The sequence below is a fragment of the Ictidomys tridecemlineatus genome, chromosome 6 (assembly GCF_052094955.1).
Source record: "Ictidomys tridecemlineatus isolate mIctTri1 chromosome 6, mIctTri1.hap1, whole genome shotgun sequence".
Lineage (NCBI taxonomy): Eukaryota > Metazoa > Chordata > Mammalia > Rodentia > Sciuridae > Ictidomys > Ictidomys tridecemlineatus.
The window spans coordinates 44,656,402-44,679,522 of NC_135482.1; the positions used below are offsets into that span (position 1 = coordinate 44,656,402).

General features: G+C 37.7%; 1 protein-coding gene and 2 long non-coding RNA genes across 5 annotated transcripts in view; 1 reads left to right on the plus strand and 2 right to left on the minus strand.

Moving 5' to 3' along the window:
• Positions 1-22,620, plus strand: part of Ptprr (protein tyrosine phosphatase receptor type R) — a 253,577-nt gene extending 230,957 nt beyond the window's left edge. For all 3 annotated transcript variants that reach the window (XM_078053134.1, XM_078053133.1, XM_078053135.1), the window contains 4 exons: positions 2,083-2,193; positions 3,511-3,668; positions 6,993-7,106; positions 21,433-22,620. In XM_078053134.1, the coding sequence (XP_077909260.1) occupies positions 2,083-2,193; positions 3,511-3,668; positions 6,993-7,106; positions 21,433-21,526 (477 nt within the window). In that variant the 3' untranslated portion in view covers positions 21,527-22,620. The remainder of the gene's footprint in view (positions 1-2,082; positions 2,194-3,510; positions 3,669-6,992; positions 7,107-21,432) is intronic.
• Positions 6,842-10,332, minus strand: LOC144378610 (uncharacterized). Its single transcript, XR_013440456.1, has 2 exons — positions 9,845-10,332; positions 6,842-7,225 (listed from the first exon to the last, which is right to left on the minus strand). It is a non-coding gene; the product is annotated as an uncharacterized LOC144378610 (long non-coding RNA).
• Positions 13,541-15,474, minus strand: LOC144378609 (uncharacterized). Its single transcript, XR_013440455.1, has 2 exons — positions 15,152-15,474; positions 13,541-14,023 (listed from the first exon to the last, which is right to left on the minus strand). It is a non-coding gene; the product is annotated as an uncharacterized LOC144378609 (long non-coding RNA).
• Positions 22,621-23,121: the final 501 nt, after the last annotated feature.

Here is a 23,121-nt window from a genome sequence, read left to right on the forward strand (position 1 = left end):
TAAGAAACACAATAGCTCGGGTCTTGCAGCGAAATAATTGATGCTCCACTGAAAGAAACCAGGCAAATTGGTTAGTATGATTACCTTTAACAAATGGGAACAATTTTAGACATTTGGCAACTGCAGAGGGAAACAAGTTGCTCTATTTTTAAAAGGTTTCTTTTCTTGGGCTGGGTTGTAGCTCAGTGGTAGGGTGCTTGCCTAGCATGTGTGAGGCACTGGGTTCAATTCTCAGCACCATATATAAATAAATAAAAATAAAGGTCCATCAAGAGCTTAAAAACAATTTTTTTTTAAAAAAAGGTTTCTTTTCTTCATGTTACCATTAAATCAGCTACAGCAAGCCTTTAGTCTGATTGCCTGCAGTCGTGAGTGGCATGTAAATAAAGCTGAAATGATTTACTTCACCTAGAGAAGGATCAAAATGTGCAAGATATAAATGTGTTTATATTGTAATGGATGAAAGAAATTGTGATTTGGCTAGGTGAGGTGACTTCCTGCGTGCCTCTAGCATGTAGAGTGATTGGTGTTCAGCATTATAAAGCCCCGAGGTGTGTTACTGACAATGTACATGTCTTTACCTTTAGGTCTGTAAGTCTGTGATTCTTTTGCTGTTTTCTTGAATCTATAAGTATTTAAATTATTTTCAAGTGTGTTGTTCATCTGCCTTTGACTTAGAAGAGTTAAAACAAGTGTCCTGGATACCAAAAGACCCTGACTGAAAGCAATTCCTGTTTATAAATGTGTATGTTTGAGAGAAAGGGATAAGTGCTATTTAAACAACATTTCCAGAATTAACTTCACTTCCCTGGGCATTCAAAATAAAATATCAACTTTCACCCTTTAGTTTTTTAATCATCAAAAAATGTGATTAGAAAATTAGCAGTTCCTTTGTAGTTATTCAAAAGGCAAAGTAATAAATAATATGAGCTTATATGTATGCTTGAAACTCACTTGGCAGTTTTCTTTTAATAATGATGTCTGAATATAATAATTAAATAATATTTAGTGCATGAAAGTGTAATCACTTTGGGTTCACAATATATTGCCCAGTAGTTTTAAGATATAACCACAACAATAATAGCATTGTGTTCTAAGAGTTTACTGTAAACCTGGCTTTGTCCTAAGTACTTGAACATTTTAAATCATGAGGAAACTGAGGCCAAAGATATTAAGTATCTTACTCATGGATTCACAGCTAATAAGGACAGGGACCAAAATTTAAATTCAGACTCTCTGAGTCCAAAGTCTGTGCCTTAGCCACTATGCTATACTAACATGCTTAAAATATAATTATTACTCTTATTAAGCCTCTCAAAGTAGATCCATCATAAAAACATGTTAAAAATAATTTAATTGTACATTTATTTCAATAGTTGCATAAGTTAAAAACCCCTTAGACCTGTAAAATATAATACCATAGATGCATTAATGGTCATAACCTCTGCCTTACATACAGGGGAATCTAATATATTAAAGACACTCTTATTGGATATATCAGGCACACAGATGAATTGTGCCTTACTTCAATCATTGTGGGAGAATATTTCTTTTATTTTTAGTCATTATATGATAAACTCTAATATTTGGATTTTAATTTCTTGGTTTAGTTCTTAAGTACTTTTTAATTTCTATGCAGAGTTTTGGGAAATTTTTGTCTCTCTATTTCATTATTATTGGTATGGGATTAGTAATGATAGTATTTGATAGGGCTTGTAAAAATTTACTTTTTAAAAAATCACAACCTATTGAGACATAATTTTCATACCATATAATTCACTGTTTAAATGTACAGTTCAGGGCTGGGGTTGTGGCTCAGAGGTAGAGCGCTTGCCTAGCACATGTGAGGCACTGGGTTTGATCCTCAGCACCACATAAAAATAAATAAATAAATAAAGATATTGTGTCTATCTACAACTTAAATTTTTTTAATTTAAAATTTACAATTCAATGGTTTTAGTATATTTATAGAGTTTTAAAAATTGATATTTGATTTTTCTAATTAATGACAGAAAACATTTTAAGATACTTGAATAAAAAGTTCTCCAAGGCTAATAAAAGTTCTTCCTTCCCCTCCTCCAGAAATGTGTGCTATACTGGCCAGAAAAGAGAGGGATATACGGGAAAGTTGAGGTTCTGGTTATCAGTGTAAATGAATGTGAAAACTACACCATTCGAAACCTTGTCTTAAAGGTAAGATTATATAGCTGTAGCTATCTACGAAGTAGATGAAATTAGAGGATGACATTTCTACTTTGAAATTATTTACACTAATAAGAATTACAGATTCAGCAGATTCAGCTTAAACAAAGAGAAACTATAATCATTCCCTCATGTATTCTTTGTTGTCAGCTACTGTTAGTATGTGGAATAATTAAATTAATCTAAGTAGACATTAAGGAAGTTCATTATGTAGGATGTTGGGATCTTCTAATTTGCATTAATAAAACATCTCCGATTTAACCTTTTCAAAGCCTTTAACAAAAGCCTTGTGCTGGAGACTTTACCATGACTCTTTATAATATCATTTTGGCCTAAGCAGCTTTAAGCAAGGCCTGGAAACTATGAAAGAAAAAAAAATCTGCACCAGTGGGCGACTGTGGGAGGTAAGACAAGCCTGAAGTGTTGATGAGTTCTTAAAAAACTGGAGTTACAGTACTTCATAGGGACTTTCCCCAGACCAGCTTACATCATACAAAAATTATCTTATTTAACTTGTTCCTCAGCAAGTGCTGGGGAATATTGCTATGGCATTATTCTTGCATCTAATGAAGAATCATCCCAAAGATGTCCAGCCTGTCAGCAGCCTCAATGCTGGAACAGAATCATCACAAAGAAGAAGACAGCAGAGGGAGAGCTACAGGGATGGTTTTCATTGGAAAGTTTGACATCAGAAGGAATTTACCAAAATCTGGTTTTTCAGCACTCACCCAGTCCATACCAGGTCCCCACTCGGGTTCAGGATTTTGAGATGATGTGCTCAGGCTCTTGTTCAAAGTGTTTCCAATCTAGGGATCCCATCAAGCTCCCTTACTACCAAATTTCTCACTGCTGTTAAATCCTGGAATATGGGATGAGTGTAGAAAGATCAGTATGACTTACTATGAAATTAAATGTTCTCATATTGTTTAATGTATTTATAATAACCTGTCAAGAGGGATCATAGAGCAGGAAACACACTAATTGAGATTCTTTCTGGATACATTTTCATCTACCCTTTTCACATAGAAAAATATATATAAACATATATCTAGTCTCTGGTATATATATTCTATATTATAGATAAAAATGTAAATGTCACTTCCTAGATGCAAGAGTGTCAACCTTTCAGGTCAGAATGTTGAAGGTAAGGTTTTCTCAGTTCTTCAGAACTCTTATAGGGTTTTTTTTTTCCATGTAGATATAAGTAGCTTGCAAGATGGGAATGATAGAAGACTTTCAGTATTGTGTTCTGGGTGACTTTTAGTTTCACAAGTGAATAAGGCATTTGGTGGCTATTGCTATTTTCAGCAAGGAAGCCACACCCAACTTGTGAAGCATTACTGGTACACCTCATGGCCTGACCACAAGACTCCGGACAGCGCCCAGCCCCTTTTGCAGCTCATGCTGGATGTAGAAGAAGACAGACTTACTTCTGAGGGCCGAGGGCCTGTGGTTGTCCACTGCAGGTAAGGCATAAACCTGTCTTTCTGCCTCCACAACTATTCTTTCTTTATAAAGTCACAGAAATGGAAGAATTACGGGTTTGCTTCCTGGATGTGACAATCTTGACAGATTAAATATTTATCAAAATTGATTAACTTTCTAATATTTTAGTCTTCATCAAGAGGATGCTTACAGAAATGGATACACTCTTTTAAGGCATTTTCAGCAAACAGATGAACAAAATATGAATTCTAAGTAAATAAGCTCAGTGTGCAGGACACCTTAGGCAGTCATCTGACTTGAAATTTAGGCTGATTTATTTTGCCTCATTAGTCTCATGTGCACTAAGAATTACAGATGTGTTTTCTGAAATTACCAATTGCTTTTCCATTCTTTCAAGATGGCACCTAAACTCTACATGGATTGTGTCTTGATAACCTTCATTGTTATGTCAAATTTGGTAGAACTAGTCAACTATTTTCAGTTACCTCATGAAATTCAAATGGAAACAAATTTATGAAGTGGGAAGTGGGAAACTGCAGGTTTATTAAAAGAAAAATAATGTGCTATAACCAGAATGTGGGGTATGGTGGCCAGGCCAACAGCAGCAACAGTCGTCCCTGGTGACTCCTTTCCCTAAGGTCTATCTTTAAGCTCACCTAGTACCTTTCCCCCTCGTTTTCCTTTTAGAAAAACCCAACTAAAGCAAAGTAATTGAAAGTCATTTATAGAACCAATCATTTTATTCTCCATACATTCTTAAAATAATTAATGTTCCTTTGTTTAACCTCATAAGTTCCTTAAGTGAGTTTTGATAAAGCCTTTAATAAATAAAATGTTGTATTTCGGATTATCATTCTGGCCTCCTTCCTTCTTGAAACTTTGTGATTTAATTAGGATTAAAAGTTAATATATATGTCTGTTTATCCAAAGGTGTCTTTATCCAGTGTTTTAGCATTAGGCCTTGCCCTAAACTTACTTTGGAGTTGAGAGAAAACAACCAAATTGCCCATACTCAAGGGCTGAAACTATCCCCCACCCAAAATCATAAAATACTCAGTATATCTAAACTGAACTAGCCATTTCCCCTATAAAACCAGGCCCCCTTTCTGATTACTTTTTCTAAGAATGAGGCCCTCTTTTTTCCAGCATTCAATGTTGACAGTTATCTTTGGCCCTTCTTTCAACTCCATCCTCAGTATCTAATCAGTTACCAGATTGGCTTTCCCTTCAAAGCTTCTCCCATAATCACCACTTCCTGTCCAACCACCCTAGTTCAGGCCCTTCTGACCTCATCCATGTAGTTTAGAAGTAGCTGGCTAATTGCACACATATACCCTTCTTCCTGTGCCATGATGGCCCACCCTGTCAACTTCTCTAGGATCATGTTCCTAAAACCACTTTTCATCACATGAAATCCTTGCTCAAAAGTTGTCAAAGGCTTTGCATTGGATAGAGCAAAAGTCCTTAACCTTGAGTCCTTAGGTAAACTACAGGGATTAGTGAACTCCTTGAAATTATTTGAACTAAGATGTGTGAATTGTTCCTGGGAAGTAAAAGATTACAGTTTCCAACAATTAAGGAAAAAAAAAAAAGGTGTACAGAGGATGCAGTCCAAACCTCTTAGCACTCAAAATAAGATTCCAGAGTACTTTCCCAAGCTTTTTCAAAAGCTCCCACTTTTCTAACAAAATAACTTCGACTTCTAGCCAGGCTAGTACATTCATTGTCATATATCATAATCCTGTTTTGCATCAGTTCTTTCTTTATATCATTGTCACACTTGGAAAATTTTCTCATTCATGATAGCCAAAATGCCTGCCACACAGAGGGTACAGTTCAAATGCTATTTCTTCCATGAAACAAACTGTCTATGGACACTTCAACTAAAAGATACCCATTCCTTCTGATTTCCTATGTACTCACATCCAACAGGAAGCAATGCCAGCTATGAGAAGCTAATGGTATTTGAGTGCTAAGATGGGAGAGATTAATTCCAACCCTGGGGGTTGAAGAAACCTCTAACCATTGGAATAATGTTGAACTAGGTCTTAAAAACTGATCAATGTTTGTGGTTTTAAAAGGTGGTGGGGAAGGCATTTCTGACTGTGAAAATGTCATTGAAACAGAAAGGAAAACAGGAAAATTAGAATAATAACACATTGGCTAGAAAGAAGGCAGCAAAAAGACATTCAGATTTTGCAAGATGTGAATACCCAACAGGGAGGTCAGACATTATACTCTTAACTAATGGAAGCCATCCTCAGTTTTTGAATAAGGAGTGATATAATGATGCCCTTATTTTAGAAAGATGATATACATATCATCATGATATATACATGTGTGTATATCACGTATTAGTCAAGGAACAGATTTGGGACTTGGAAACCACAATGAGATCACTGCTAGTCATGGACTGAGGAGATGTTGAAGATGCAAATAGTCTACAGAAAGGAAAGCATGGATCAAAGGCGCAGTAGAGATGGAAAAATAGAAGATTTGGTAGCAGATTGGAAGTGGGAGGTGAGAGAGGGGGAGATGTTGAAGATCGCTTCGAGATTTCTAGGCTAAAAAACTGGTGGCTCAGTGGTAATGCCATTGAGGGAAAAGATAATTCATTCCATTTTAAATACACTTAGAGATACTGAGTGAGTGCAAAATAGTAACAGCAAGAGCTCCAGCTAGAAGAAATTTAGTTTTAAATGAAGATTTCAGAGAAATTCACATAAAGACTTGGTGGTAGAAATTGGCATGTGAGAAGGGCCTTGTCCAGTTGATTTTAGGGGCATATTGTGTAAGGCAGATAAATATGTGAACCCTCCAGGACAGACAGCATTTCGATGATTACCTCCACATGAATGATGTGTGGAATATGTACTTCTAGCCCCATCCCCTCTCCTACACTGGACTGAGTTCTTGGTTATTCACTGGACTCCTCAACATCAAACCCCCATCCACCCTTATCAGCTTTATTCCAGAATCCCCCTGGTCTCAGGGGTGCCGCCATTCCTAGCCTCCAAGCACAAGCATCTTCACTGTACCTTACCTAAGTCTAGGCTCTCGTTATTCTTTCTAGAACAATTACAGTGCCTTTTCAGTATTCTCCCCCTCCCCATCACCTCCCTCCACCCCGCTCATCCTTCTACTCATAACTAAATGAGATAAGATATTTTAAGCACTTAGCACAGAACCAAGCTTGTAATACTCAACACATGAGAGTTTTATTATCATTACTATTCATCTTCACAGCTGTTTCAGATTGTGCACTACCCTTTTGAAAGAACTGCACCTTAACTTTGTCATTCTCCCCCACCCCCATCTTTTTATTCCTTTTCTTTTCCTTGCAGCGCAGGGATCGGTAGGACGGGGTGTTTTATTGCTACATCCATCGGCTGTCAACAGTTGAAAGAAGAAGGCATTGTGGACGCACTAAATATTGTCTGCCAACTTCGCGTAGACAGGTACGTGTCCCGGGAATTGTGCCATAGGGATTTCACTTCAGAGCTGCGTTATCAGTCACCACCTGATCTGATCAGCCTGACTCCATCAGCTCTGAGGTTCTAAATCTCTACAGGGATTCCTGTAAAATACCAAAAGTCATGCATTACATTTAAAAAGCTATTGAAGGAAGTCCTGTTCATAACACCAACCATCAAAAATTCAAATACCAAAACTTATGCTTAATCTTTCCTTATCCCTTCTACAGGTTATGATATCTTACATCCCTATTCCTCTGTGTATAATCTGGATTTTCATATGACTTAATTGAATCATTCCCTTTAGCATCTTTTGTTTTGTTTTTGTGAAACTGGGGATTAAATCCAGAGGTGCTCTACCACTGAGCTACATCCCCAGTCCTTTTTATTTTTCATTTTGAGACAGTCTCACCAAATTGCTTAGAGCCTTGCTAAGTTGCCAAGGCTGGCCTCAAACTTAGGATCCTCCTGCCTCCACCTCCTGAGCTGCTGGGATTATAGGCACGCACCATCACATTCAGCTCATTCTGGATGCTGCAAATACAGCTTTAAACAAGATGAGTGAGGCCCCTCTTCTCCTAGAGTTTACATGCTAATACAAGGAAACAAATAACAAATAAAGAAATAAACAAGATTATTTTAGACAGAATTAAATACTGTGAAATAACATAGCAAAGAAGACAACAGGAGCTGAGTCACTTGAACTTTAGCCCTATGACCCAGAAAAGTAAAACTGAATAGTTATCTTTTAAGAATTGCTCAACAAATGTTTGCTGAGCACATACTATGTCCTATTTTCTGTGTGTTCAATAAAAGCAGCAAAAAGATTGTTCTGAAAATTAGTGGAGATATTGCTGTATACAAGGCACTTAGAATATGGCCAGACACATATTAAGCCTTCAAGAAATACTGTATTTTTAACATCTTCCTTGCTCTAAGTCTTTGCAAGTGTGTCTTCCCTCGTTTTTTTCTTTTAATCTTGACTGGCTTATTAGAGACTATTCATCACAGTGGTTAAGATACTAGACTCTGGAAACAGTTTACCTGAGTTTGCATCCAAGTTTCTACCACTTTCTGGTTTTTGTGGTCTTGGGTGTGTTACTAGACTTTTTTATTTCTTGGTTTTCTCATCTTGAAAATGAAATTAATAATATTATACACTTTTCTTTATTGTTGTAAGGATGAAATGAGATGATTTATTTAAAGCACCTTGTACATACTAAGCATTTGATTAAGTTCAACTACATTTATAATCAATATACATAGCTAGTAAATGAAATATGTGTCTGTAAACTAGAAATACTAATGTATACCTCACAGGACTGCAGTAACATTTAAATGAGATTAATCCTGTGATGTACTTAATAGAATACAACCTGCATTTCCTCCTGCACTTAACCCTCTCTGCTTCCTCCTTTTGCACACTGCACATGCAATTGCTTCCAAAAATATTTTCTTTTTGTACATAAGAAAATCAGTTCCAGTTATCCCTCTTCCTTCTCTTAACAATTGCTGTCTTAAGCTCCATAAATCCCCTTGTCTTCCATCCAAGAAAGTCCATAGGATGCAGTTGCTTTACTTCAGATTTGGGGACTTATTCTCAGGAGAGGATTCTAAGTTAGAGGATGAACAACAGCACCCAGTTAGCCTGGAGTTACTCCCACATTGACCTTGATCTTTCCTACTTTGTGTGTCTATAAAGGACCCTACATCCCTGGGGGACTCCAGTGTGTACTCCTGAGTCGTGCTTTCCTACTATCTAATGCCAGAACTGCAAATAAAGCACATGGATGTAAACTGATTCTGAACCCAGTTGACCTATCACAGCTCCCTGGTGCTGTTGAGAACCACATGCTGAGAAATAGGCTCGGCCTGCTCCTTATCTGGGCTCCTGTTTCTGTCAATTCTTGCCTACTCACCGTCCCATCTCCCACCTGCCCCACTCATTTTTGTAACCTGACCTCCACCTTGGTCTCCACTTCCCAATCTCATTCCCCTGCCTATGGAATTCTCTCCTAGTTTTGAATAGAATCACAAATACTTTTTTTTTTTTTTTTTTTTTTTTTTTTTTACCCTATCACAATGCCTCCTCTATCTACTCCTTCCTTCCTAAAACAAATGGTCAGAAATTTTGGCCTTGGCCTTCCATTACCACCAAGGCCTTCCCACAGGACTTTTTTTTTTTTTTTTTTTTTTTTGCTCTTGATAGGATCTTCAAAACATATCCAACTTCTCTGCTGATTTGATGCCTATAGGCTCCCCATACTCTTGATCTGAATTACTGCCAACATGTGTGTCAAAACCATTGTAACTGGTTTATTAATCAAGACCCCTTCTACATAAATTCTTTCTGAGCAGCTGCATCTGTTGTTTATGCAATAGATCCTCTCCTTAATGTTTTCCCTGAAAGGTCTTTCCTTTGCCTTCCTTCCTTCACAGGATCAACACAGATTTTCCTCTTCTTGTCTCTCCTGTTGTGCATTCTTCTAATGGTTATGAAAAGCAAAACAGAAAATCTTCCTCCTTTCCCTCACCTCCTCTTCTTTTTTCTCTCCTATCCAGTTCTTCCGCTATTTCCTGACATGCCTCATTTTTAAAACTACAGTTTGTAGCTGCCTATTGCCCCAGACCACATCCTTGACTGATACCAGGAAAACTGATCTCTGAGATTCCAAACATCTGCCTTTATTCTCTTTGAGTGTATCTTTATCAATTTTTCAAACCTTGTCCTGGCGCGCGCTCGGTTCTCCCTGGTCTCCTTGCCTTCTGCTCTGGATCTATCTTCAGACATTCCAAAATGCATTAGTCAACATGCAGAAATTTATCTAATCACAGATCTCCACAATGGTCTTCAAAGCCTATGACTCATTGAGCTTCCAAAATTAACCCAAGAGTAGGAAAAACTGTATTTCTTAGACTTATTATTTTTTTTTAATGAGAGAACAAAGAATTCAAGACACCAAGTCATGTGTTCAAGATCATATAGTTTAGGAAATAGCAAATCAGACCTATTTGGAATCCAGGAGTTCAGAGTTGTAATTCAAGTGTATGACTATCAAAATAAGTATGAATATCATAGCTAAAAGTAAACAAGCAATGTCTTCCGTAAAACTGCCTGACAAAAGCTTGTCTCTTGGATAAGGTTCTGCCGATTAAAAAATGCAAAGGCAGCATGATATTATAATTTTTAAAACAGCTGTTAGTATGAACAAGGGCTGTTTTTTCAACAAATGAAGTGAGATGATCTGCAGTTGCCTGAAGAATACAATTTAAACAACAGAAAAGTTGTCTCACCCCTAAATGTCTGTGAAGAATGCCTGAAACGTCTAGGTAGAATGAGTATCTAAAATACTGTTTTTAGAGAGTCAACCTTTGTCTAGAAGAATCTTTTTTTTTAAAGTTCATTGAACTGGAGGATGAGAAATGAGGGTAAACCTTTATAACTTCTCAGCTATCTAACGCTACACTTCAAAGGAGGTGATTTACCATTTCCAAGTATAATAGCTAGAGAGGATGTGACGCTCCATCTTAGGAATCCATTCAGAACTTGGGTTCGGATGAAAGGGAATAGAAGAGAGAGCCCCAGATACCAAGCACACTCTGATGAGGCCCTGAAGCCAAGGAGACTGGTAGACCAGCTCTGTGCAACAGGAAGACATGAGGTATTGAGAGGAGCAGAGGAGCACCAGCCTGGGATGCCTCCGGCAAAACTGGATGCAAAATAGGCCCAATGTAAAATGAAAATAGGAATCTCCTGGCTTATAAAGTTATATAACATTTCTAGGCAGTGATAACAGAGTATTAATCCAAGTGCAAGATCCCTCTCAACACAATGGCAGAGAGCAGGAATGACTGCACACATCATAAACCCTGGAAACCACCCTGCTTTGGGGTGTTTTTAGGGTGGGTGTTTGTGGGACCTTGTGCCCTGAGGGAAAAGCCCTGGAGACCTCTGCTCAGAGTGGTACTCCTGAAACATTCATTCATCCATTCATTCATCCATTCAACAAACATTACTAAGCTTTTGCCACTCGACCTGTGTCAGGTGCCTGGGTGGGGAAAGATAAATTCCCTAAAAAACTTTTCTCATCTGTGTTCCTTAAGGCTTAGCTTAATGAATGATTATTGAGAGCCACTAGGTACCAAACCTGTCCACTTGGAGATTCACAATAAGCCCACCAAACATTTGCAGATCTGAAGAGTCCCCCGGCATAGAAACCCTTGAACTGCGTTCAAGCACTCTATTCCATTGATGGAACCGTATAAAACTTTCCTCAAAGCCCTTCTAGGTGAGAGGAAAAGAGTTCTAATAATAAATATAAACTTCTTGCAAGAATTTGAGGGTGAAAAAGAAAACATTGAGATAAGATAATAATTTGATCCTAAACAGGGACCACTTAATAGGGAAAGGGAAGGGTGGAGTTGGCTAATCAAAGCTTCTGGCTGAGTATAAAGGACCCAAAAGATAGAGCCAATGGAGGCCTTTTTCTAACCTTTCCTATTCTTTTCAACAATGGCCTCCACCTACCAGTGGTCCAGGACTGCACATAGAGCATCTTCCTTTTATAATCAGCCCCTTATCATTCACAGATGCTTCCCCTTTCGAAGTCAAGGAATGGCTAACAACAAAGAAAAAAACAAGACAGTGATTTGGATATGTAAAAGGGAGCTTGTTTCGTGACTGATAAGTGAAGGCAGAGTGAGCACTGGGCAGGACCAAAATCCTGAGTTAAAAAAAAAAAAATTACAATGCATGATGGTTGTTATTCAACAGGACAAAAATAGGCCATTTGTACTCAAGTTGCAAATCTGCATTTTAGCAATAAATTCCAATGGTCTGGTTTAGAAATGAGTGTGTTATGCTGAATGGATGTTTCCAGTATAACAACAGTGACAAAGCCATTTGGTAGATTCCTCGTTTCTCTGGCAAGACATTATTATTATTGGCTTTAGGGAAACTTCTATTAATAGATGCCACAGTTCTCATGGCAGATTCATGAGCCTGTGATTCTCCTTTTAATAGTACTTTTGAGCATATTTTGAGCTAAAACGGGATTTCTTTTTTCCCTAACTAATTCAAAGTCAAAGCAAGGCACCCACGAGTGTGTTTTATTTAGAAGAGTATTAATGGAGCATCATTGCATTCCTATGGCTCATTTTTAATTAAATGATTAAAGGGGTAATGTGGAAATCAGAATTCAGCACTATCTGCTGGGAGAATGAGCAGGCAGCCAGAGAGCCGGAGGACTGAGGCGCCCCTGGACCAGACAACAGGAGCTTGGTGCTAAACCTGACTCTGCCCTAATTTTCTGGGAGACCACTCATCTGGTCTCTCTGTCTATAGCAAAAAGAGCTGGTACACAACAGTGGTCCCCAATCATTTCTGGTATTAGGACCCCTTTTAAGGACTAAAATATTTCATAAATCTCTACCTGATAGTGGTGTTTTGAAGCCCATAGTGCTTGTACTTATTTTCATTCCATGACTCACAACAGCACCCACTTATATTTAAAAATTAATGATAACTATACTGGATATGTATGTTTATTTGGCCAACCAATAATGGCTCAGGTAAGATGTCTCCAGTAAGATGTCTTTCAGCTATTGCTTTCGTTAAAACTTTGAACCTCGGTTTCTTGGAGAACAAGAATAAGTCATAAAATTTGCCCATGCCAACTAGGAAAATAATGCGTTAAAAAAAATGTGACCTTGACAACATTGAGAAAACTTTCATCTTAAAGTATTATCCAAGACTAAAAGGAGTAAGTCATGAATCGAAGGTCACATAACAAATTTTGACCCTTTTTTTTTTAGCACTCTGAATGGAATTTCCAATTTTGACTAAACTATAGACTTGTTTGGTTCCCAAAGGCTATTATTTTCTGGAGTAGGAGATGCAAGTAGATTAAGCATAAAGTTAAGAGAGAAATTAATTTTCTAATACTTTGTCAATGACCCTCAACTAATTGCTATATAAACCAGGGGGGAAAAAATGCTTACCTCTGATGATTTTAGTTTAGATTACTTATTACTAGTATCTGTATATGATAAGTATAATGAACTTTCTGTTGGCTAGTATGGCTGTGAAAGGGGGGTTATCTGGCTCAGTCACATTTTCCTTTTTTTTGTTTTTGTTTTTTTTCTTTTTCTTTTTTCCAGTGCTAGAGATCAAACCCAAGAGTGCTAAGGTGTATACCCAGCCCCCTTAAAAAAAAAAAAAAAAAAACTTTTTTTCTTGAGACAATATCTCACTAAATTGTCCAAGATGACCTTGAATTTACAATCCTCCTGCCTTAGCCTCCTAAGTAACCAGGATTAGAGGTATACACCACTATGCCCAGCTCATATTTTCCTATCAAATAGTTACTATATATGCAAAGGCCAACAATTTCCAAAAATTAGTGACAAAAAGGCATTAATAACATTAATATCAAATGAAACTATTTTTATTACTTAGAAATAAGCCCTTTCATATATTACTTTAGTCTTCTAATCTCAAATATCACTAAATTATTGTGACTATACCACCTAATTAAGAGTTCCAATTGCTATAGAGCTAAACCAAAAAATTTTTACTTTATGTAGCCCTTGCTACAAGAAAAGTCTGTATAGTTTTATGTATAACAAAGTTGCATACTGTGAGATAGTAATAGAAGGTCATTTACACTTTGAGCATAAGAGAGAGGCTTGTCCCTTTAAAAAAAAATGATGACCTATAGTAATAAACTGGCCCGGGACACTCATAGACATTACAGGAAAATGACTAAGGAGCCAGACGTGAGCATCAGAAGACATCCAGGCAGGGAGGAAAGGGACAGGTTCTATGGCAGCTTGACCTCAGGCAACTCTTTCCTAATGGCATTTCTTTGAATCCCATTGGCATCTCCGGGAACTGGCAGAATCTGAAAACAGAATATGGGAAGTAAAATTATAAACTTATATCTGGTTCTAAGGCTTTTTTCTTTTCTTTTACTTTTTTTTTTCCTCCCCCAGAAACAGGAAACAATCTGCCCAGTCCTCCTTTCTGAGAGTTAGGGGTGAAATCTGGAGTGGACTCCGCACCCCCTTACCTTGCAGGCCTAAATGGGAGCCACATCCGAAGGCCTCACTCACAGCTTCCTAGCAGAACAATGCTTCTAGTTTCAACCACATCACATCATGGTTGAAATGTTTTGATTAGTCACTTTAGTTTCATGAGTTTCTTTTCTTTTTTTCATGAACGATAGCAATCTTAAAGGAGGAGTAAAAATGCCATCAACATCATGGGCTAAGCTATGTCCCCAACATATTCTTTTATCCGAATTTCTAGTTAAAATGATTTCAAATCCAGAACTTCTACTCGTCGGTATGATTTCATCAACCACTGCCTTCCAGCTTACCTGAATCTCTCTGCATTTCCACCCAAGGACAAAGATACCCTTAATTACAGAATTTCAGAGATCTCATTTGAAGATCAGGAATTCAGCATTTTGGTTTACTTAATTTTATTTTATTTTTTTTTTACCTTATTGGTTCTGAGATCATAACCAGAGGTCTTCTTTGTCAAAACGATATCTCATATCACATTAGCCTTGCCAAACCCAATTGAGCCTTCCAACGGGTTGCCAGGACAACCTTCTTCTTCTCAGCTAGGAGTTAATTGAGTGTCAATGTGGGTCTTCAGAAGAAAATGGCTAATTTTCAAGAGGAAAAAATGCAACTCCAGATATAGACTAGAGCTGTCATTGAATTATCACTTGATCAGGACTGGCTTTTATGCCCTGCAAATATTTTATTTTTTCATATAATTTATTTTTTCACTGTATTTATAAAAATGGAGCACAACTTTTCATTTCTCTGGTTGTACATGATGAAGGGTTGCATCATGTGTGCAGTCAGTCATACGAGTACCTAGGGTCATGATGTCCATCTCATTCTATCATTTTTCCTGCCTCTATGTCCCCTCTCTTCCCCTCCCTCCCCTTTGCCAGATCAAACCTACAAATATTTTGGAACACACCTATTTGGGAGAAAATGTATGTTTGAAGTACCTGGTCAGAATGGATCACGCTTCTGTGTCAGTTCTCCCTTCTTGATGAGACATCTGTGGAAAGGCCTGGGAAAACCTCTGGTGGAGGGGCTCAGACACGCCTCACAGCTGGCCCTGACTTAGGGCAACAGACTTAGCCTCACTTGACTCAGGCCCTAGCCATCAGTTTTACCCATGAGGCACATTAACATCCACACCTTTTGTTCTAAATTTACTGTACCAAACTTTACCCAAAGAATTCCAGATTTGAAAATAATAAAAAGCAAAGGAGCATAAGGCCCATTGTTAACCCAGAAGTGAGTCACTGCTGCAGAATTTCTTCTGTCTACTGATTAGACCGGATATGGGCTGGGCGGTGTAGCAGGAAAGGCTGCTGCTCTCTGTATGTGAGTTAATAGTCACAAAAGGTCACAATTTTAACATGTTAAAAACCAAATCTCTCTCCTGGGCATCTGGAGGGTTTTCTGGTTTTCCTTCCCCCCGCGCCCCCAACACACTGTCGCACTAGCAAATGGAAAAAAGTAAACCCCCTCCCCCACACACACTTGAGTCTACCCCCCACAGGCACAGCTACGTGCTTCCCTGCATGGAAACTGAAATGACACTGATTTTGGGGTTTGGCAAGGCTAATGTGATATGAGATATCTGACATTTCTAGAAGGGGGAGTATATTTGAATCTTTTCTTCCCTGGCCAAACATAGCATTCATATTCTGTAACCACAAAAAAGTCAGAACCACACAGCCAACATCACTTTTGCAATTCAGGGAACCACTTTTTCCACAGCATGGAAAGGGGCATAATTAACACGAACAAGTAATTTATAATCCAAACCAAATCATCTCTGAGAGTGAAAGTTGGCCCTATTAATAATCACACCAGGACAACAGAAGTGAACCATGAGGGCCCCAAGCAAACCCCTGAATGCACAATCAGCATAGTATTAACTACCACTTACAAAAAGAATCAGAAAAAGAATAGGCAGCATTTGCTTAGTAGTTAGTAAAGGACAGCCCCTCTGCTAAGTGATTTGTGGATTATCTCATTGAAGCCTTGCAAAATTTGAAATCTTATTAAGTAAACATTACTTGCCAGGCCAGTGGTTTCCAAACTTTTTTGTGAACAATGGAAAAAATTTTGCAGACAAAAATCTGCCACAAAGCACCAATGTGGAAAATCAATAAAAAGTGCAACTGCCTTGTTGAAAGCTGGGATTAGCAACTAATCCTAAACACCCAACCTCCTCCTCCACCTTGCCAAAGCCCTCAGGTACCACTGTAGAGACAGGACTCCTGAGAGTGCTGCAAACAGCCTGTGGCCATACATTTGATAGGCTGTGAATTTCTAGTCCTCACAAGTGAATGACATCTGTCATTAATGTCACTTTTTAAGTGAGAAAAGCCAGGCTGGGAAGAAATAAATGACTTGTCTAAAATCATATAGCTAGCTGGGTGTGGTGGTGCATGCCAACTGTAACCCCAGCCACTCAGGATGCTAAGGGAGGAGGATCACAAGTTCAGGGATAGCCTGGGCAACTTCACGAGACCCTGTCTCAAAAAAAGAAAAGGTGGGGCTAAATTCAGTGATAAAGTGCCGTTGGGTTCAATCCCCAGTATAGATAGATAGATAGATAGATAAAAGCCATACAACTAGTAGATTAAAAACAAGAATTTATTTCTGAATCTGCTGGACTCCAAGGCCACTGCTTATCACTGCCTCCACTGTGGCCATCTTCTAGGCTGACGAATATTTAGAAGCATATTTGGATCTTTCCATCTAAACTTGACCTGGGAAATTTTGTGTCTTCTGCCAGGCTGTTCTTAGCTCTCCAAGGTCTTCAGAGACCTCACCCCAGAGCTTCCTAACCAGACCTGTTTGATCAGAGAGTACCAAAGAGTAATAATAATATTAGAGTATATATTACTAGAGTATAGAGTATATAGAGTATATATTATTAGAGTATATATTATATAGAGTGTATATCATATTACTCTATATAGAATATATAGAGTATACACTATTAGAGTATATTAGAGTATATATTAGAGTATATTTATGAGCATGACTCTGTGCTAAACAATTTCAGATGGATTGCCCCTTTATTTCTCACAGTGCTAAGAGGTAGTACTATTATTTGAATAGATCATTGTTTTGCAAATGGGAGAACTGAGCACTGCAGCTTGGAAGTGATGGAGTAGCTTTTGTCTTGAAGACAGTTTATGTTGTCCTTTACCTCTTAACACACTTTGGTGCCTTGGCATTACAAACCCTTTCAAGCCCATAACCACTCCCAGCTAACTAGGGTTTCCATGTCATTTTTACTTGACCTTACTTTTTTTGACTAATTCCTGCTCAATGATAGGTATTGTAGTGTACTGCATTTTACTTTCCAGGAAAACAGATTTGTACCTAAACAGGATACTTCAAGAAAGGACAATGCTTTAATATAATGTGTTGGGCATTCTGTCCGATGACAGTCTGGCTGTTTGGGGCTTCATAACCTACTCCACTGAAATCACCAAGGAAATCATTTAAAATCTTAACCTTGGTGGAGTTTAAATGACAAGGAAGGCGTCCAATCAATGCATCCTGGGATACTCTTTTGCTTTATTTTATTCCAGAGTTTATCTGTTCTCATGTTACATTAAAATAGCATAGCCTGGAAAACCTACTTGACAAGTAGCCTACTTGACCTAGGACTAGTAAATGCTTCTTGTTGTTGCAAATATGAAAAGATTATGCATTATTCTTACCCTTAAAGGATCTACAACTTAGTAGGAAACAATTTCAGATTGGGATGAGAAAGTACATAACATGATACCAAATTGCTTATAATAAAGACCATACGTTGACCCTCTCTTTTTCTATTATGGTATAAATGACTTAGATAAGATGTAAGGCATCCTTGTCAAATGTCTGGAAGATGCAATTTTAGAAGTGAGAAATAAAAGACTAATATATGGAAGGACAGAAATAATGATTCAGTACACGAGAACATCATGCTCAGAACAAGAACTAACAAGTTGAAATTAGCACGGACAAATAGAAAGCCCTGCATTTAGTTTTGAAAATTCAATAGTGCAAGTACAGGATGGGAGAGAGATGTAATTTTCACATTCAAAAAAACCCTGCTGACTTTTTAATTAACTTAAACTTTCATTCAATATCTGGCTCTGTGGATCTTGTCTCACCTAATGCACCTGCAAATGCAAACTCATAGGTCTATAATGTGTTTCTCAAGGGAGTGAATATGCCGACTGACTAGATATTATCAGGAGAAGAGACAACATTCTAAGAAGGTCATATTTGGTAAAATAACCTATAGAAGAAGGAGACTAGATTGGTGAGTGACAGGGAAACCAGGCTGTACAGAAATATTGAGTAACCACAGGATGTTTAGTCTAGAGAAGAAAAGATTATGGGACTTTGATGGTTGTTTTCCAGCATTTAGAGAGCTATTGTGTGACTACAAGGGGAACCTGAAGACATTTCTGGTTATTTCAGTTGGACCAATGGGGTGAAAGTTAGAGAGGGACGGGATATTTTGATATCTTCAAGAGCATTTCTGCCAGTCTCAGAACGTTTCAGTGGAAACTGGCTGACCATCTGTCATATTAACTGTTTCCTTTTGGGAAAGCTAGATTTTGTCAATAATGGAATGAATGCCAATTCCTTCATTTTTATTTTCCAAATGAAGTTGGTAGAGCTTCTCATATACCTTCCTGAAGCCTTCAGATCTGCAAGAATTTTGCTTGCCTACAACTAATGAGTGTTTTCCCATCTCTCCCACCTTCACTGGCTAAAATAACTTTGACTTAGTTAATAGAATGTCATAGAAAATCTAAAATACACTGCTGACCCACTTAGGGTAAAATGGTTATTGAGACCTACCCTGTGTGTCTGTTCATCCACCAGTGGGACACGAAGATACTGGTGTTGACTAGAATATACAAGAAAGGGAAAAACGTGCCTCAAAGGGAGGTGAATGGTAAAAGAACGTTCACAGACCAGAATCTAAGAGATGGAGCACATACAAGGTCCATTCAAGGCGGGAGTAGTGGATCCCTGAGCCTTGCAAATGCCAGAGGAAGGGAGGGGCCCCCAGCTCCCTGGAGCTGATCTAATATTTACTGTGGTTGTGTCTCCCAAGTTTCACAGTCTAGTCCAACATCTTCCGGACACCTGCTGTTTTTAGGTGTGCCCAGATGTCATCATAAAGCTAACAAAAGAAAGAGCACATCCTCAGCTGGCCATTTCTGTTGTCAACTTCTGACCAAGGAACACTTGGTCAACAAGATGTGGTTCTAGGGCTTGGGGCTGTATGTAGCTCAGTGGTAGAGAGATTGCACGTGTGAGGCACTGGGTTCGATCCTCAGCACCATATAAAAATACATAAATAAAGATATTGTGTCCATCTACAAATTTTAAAAAATGTAGTTCTAGGGAAAGTGACAGAAGAAATAGGTCTGCCAATAAGCTGCTGTCACTCAATACTATAAATTTACTTCTTCATTTCTTGCCAAATACATCATGTTGGCATCATGTTGAACCTGGGTGAAGAATTGGTCTTTAGTTTAGAAGGGTGAAGTCTTACCGATTTGATATTTACAGAGGCTGACAAGTAAACATAAATCCAAGACCAGTTTTAGTCATTACTATTAACCCGAGGTCAGGTTACAATGAGGTAATGTATCTAGTTTTTAAGTTGAAGTGCTCAAACGATCTGAAAATTATTTTGAATGATACTGACAGCCACTGAGGAATAACTGTCTAAAACATAGAATTAAACTAAAATATAAAATTAGTTGTATGCCTGCAGAGTTACGGAGACTTTGCAGGACTTTAAATAGTTACAAACAATAATGCTGCTATTCACTGGGCAGGAAAAATATGTCAGCTTTATATCAGTGATTACTCTGTCAAGCTAAAAGGCCATCATTATAAGGAGAAAGTGTGGTGTAAATATTGTATAAAGAAGTAGGATGAAGTCAACTGACTTCCACTAATTCAGCAATGAAGGGAATGCTGAGCAGCTAGTGATAAGTATGGTCACACCAAAGGAAAAAGCAAGAGCCAGTCCCCCTTTTCCAGTTCATCTAAGGACCTGCCACTATTGTGCTTAGGTGCCCAGCACACCCAAAGGTTTCTTTCTAGCATACTCAAATAAGCCATTCTGCAGTAGTCTTTCCTTTTACTTGTAGAAAAAGCAGCATTTCACAGCTGAGTTGTTTGGGTACCTATTTCAATCAGTTTCAATCTATTTTAACAAAAGATGAATGATAAGGTTCCCATGAATAACACTCTAGCTATAACTTACTGTTACTTTCCTGCTTTAACAGAGGAGGAAACTGGGCTGCAAAAGGATTTAAGGAATTTGTGCAAACTCACACAGCTAAGAATTGGCAGAGGATGGATTTGAACTCAGCTTGGCTGGTTCCAAAGTCCAAGTATTTAACTATAAAACTATATCACCTCCTCAGTAATGGTACTTAGATAAAATTTAAAATGAGTCACATGCCTAATATATAAGACACTGTATTAAGCCCTTTATATATACAGTCATATATTGCTTAATGCTGGGGATACTTCCTAAGAAATGTGTTATTAGGTGATATTGTGCAAACAACATAGAGTGTACTTACCCATCCTGGATGGCATAGCTTCTTGCACACCTGGACTACATGATTCCTGGACTACATGACATTTATATATTTATTTGCATATAACATATAAATACTTCTGTATATCACATATAAAAATATAAATTTATAAAATATAAATATATAAATAAATATAATGGATTATTGCTCCTAGGGTCATGATGATCAAAACATGAAATTAAATCAAGCACTAGAGAAAATTATGTAATCAAAAGATGCAGTAAACATGAGATGTGTGAATCTCCTGCTGGCATCACATGGCATAAGGTTTCATAGTTAAGTTTTTTATATAAGCAGAAGGAGTACATGCTAAAATAATAATAAAAAGTATAGTACAGTAAATACATGAAAACAATAATGTCATTTATTATCATTAAGTATTACACAAACACAGGGGTAATGCATCACGCTACAAGGTGATTGTGCAGTGCATGACTGTATCAACATGGGAATCCTACAAATTAGGACATTTGGATACAGGTAGAAGGGATAATAAAAGAATCATTAGATGGAACTATTCTGTGTGTCTTTGGCATAACATCCTAGCTTGAATATAGTCTCTGGGTTACAAGATTGCAGGAGGTTAACAAAATGAATTTTTTTTTGTCATTTCTTCTTTGCAGGGGTGGAATGGTACAAACCAGTGAGCAGTATGAATTTTTACATCATGCTCTCTGCCTGTACGAGAGCAGACTTTCAGCAGAAACTGTCCAGTGATTCGTGGGAGACTCACCTGATCATCAATCTCTGGGGTGATTAATCAAATCACCCACTTGAGGCTTCTCTAAGAAGCTTCCTGCAATGGAAGGAAAGCTGCTCTGAAGCCAACCTGTGGCATGGATCATGGAAGACTTGGCAATGTGTTCAAGATTGCCAGCCCCTTGTGTACATGAATGCATTTGTAAGCACCCCCCAAATTATTCTAAAGGCCCTATGCTGATGGAGGTATGATACATTTCCCACACAGTCTAAGGTGGATTTTGTTTTGTCTGTGTTGTCTATCTGACACACAGAACATGTGTATGTAATATTCAGTGGTATCTGTCATCAAGGGATGACTAGAAGAGCTGCTAAAGAATCATTATTGTGTGTTTAGATGCTTTAATGTTTGCAGAGTCTGTCTTGTGAATGGACTGTCAGCTGTTCAACTGTTCCTGTTTTAAGTGCTATTACCTATCTCAGTTACTGGAATCTTGCTGCTAAAGTCGCAAGTGATTGACAATGGATTTTTAACAAATAAGTTTTTGTTTTTGAAAAAAAATCAAAAGCAGTTAATATTTTATATGGAAATGTGTCTTGATAATATTATCTATTAAATGTGTATTTATAGTACCTCCCATCAATTACAGAGCACAATGATTGTCATTGGATATATATGTACTTATTCTATTTCCCATTAGGCATAGAGGTGTGTTCTGCTCCAGAATTCTATCCACTATATTTCTACATTGTGAATTGTTTTACTTCAAAAGGGAAAAACAAATTTGTAGCAACTAAAAAGCATCCAAATTTAATCCTTGTCTCTCTTTTACTAAGAAGGGAGTTTTGAATATGCTGTCTACCTGGAATCTCTCCTAATTAAAGGCAGATACCTTTGGGGATGTTGTAGCCACTCCCAATTCCAGAGGTTCTTCAAAAGGATGCTGCCATGTATGTCCTTACATTTCTGAAAGGTTTTAATCCTCAAGAGACAAATAAAATTAAAATAACTACACTCAGCAAACACCTAGATGTTCCACTCAAAAATGAATTTTTAATGCAGCGATGTTGACTTTGTTTCATACTGCCAATAAACTACTCTTAATACTAAATATTGAGTAAAGTATATTCTTTTTATCTTATTTTTTTCTCTACTGGGAGAAAGGCCATTATCTGGTAGGGGAAGCCTAAAGTAGATAATGTGATGAGTTTAAATTTAGCCTCTGCATCTCCCCAGTGGAGATGACTCTCTTGAAATGGAATATTGTCATCACTTGAGAGATAATGATCCAGAAGTGCCATCATTATGTGGTTTTCCTCATCGACTCCCAGCATATCATTATACAAACAGTACATGTTTATGTCTTTATATTACTTGTCATGGGCCCTCGTAAATTACATGGTTTATGTATATTCAGCAGAATCGCATCACCTGAAAAGATGTCATGTTGCAGAAGCACTCAATTACCTACAATCACAATTCCTTTCCTTCCCTCTTGAGGTTAAGAAGTAGTCATATGCCAAAAGGAAGGTAGGTGAAGACTTAAGGAGGTTTATTCTGCTCCTGGAGGCTAGATCTACATTTAAAAAAGAGAGAGGTAATCATAATCCCT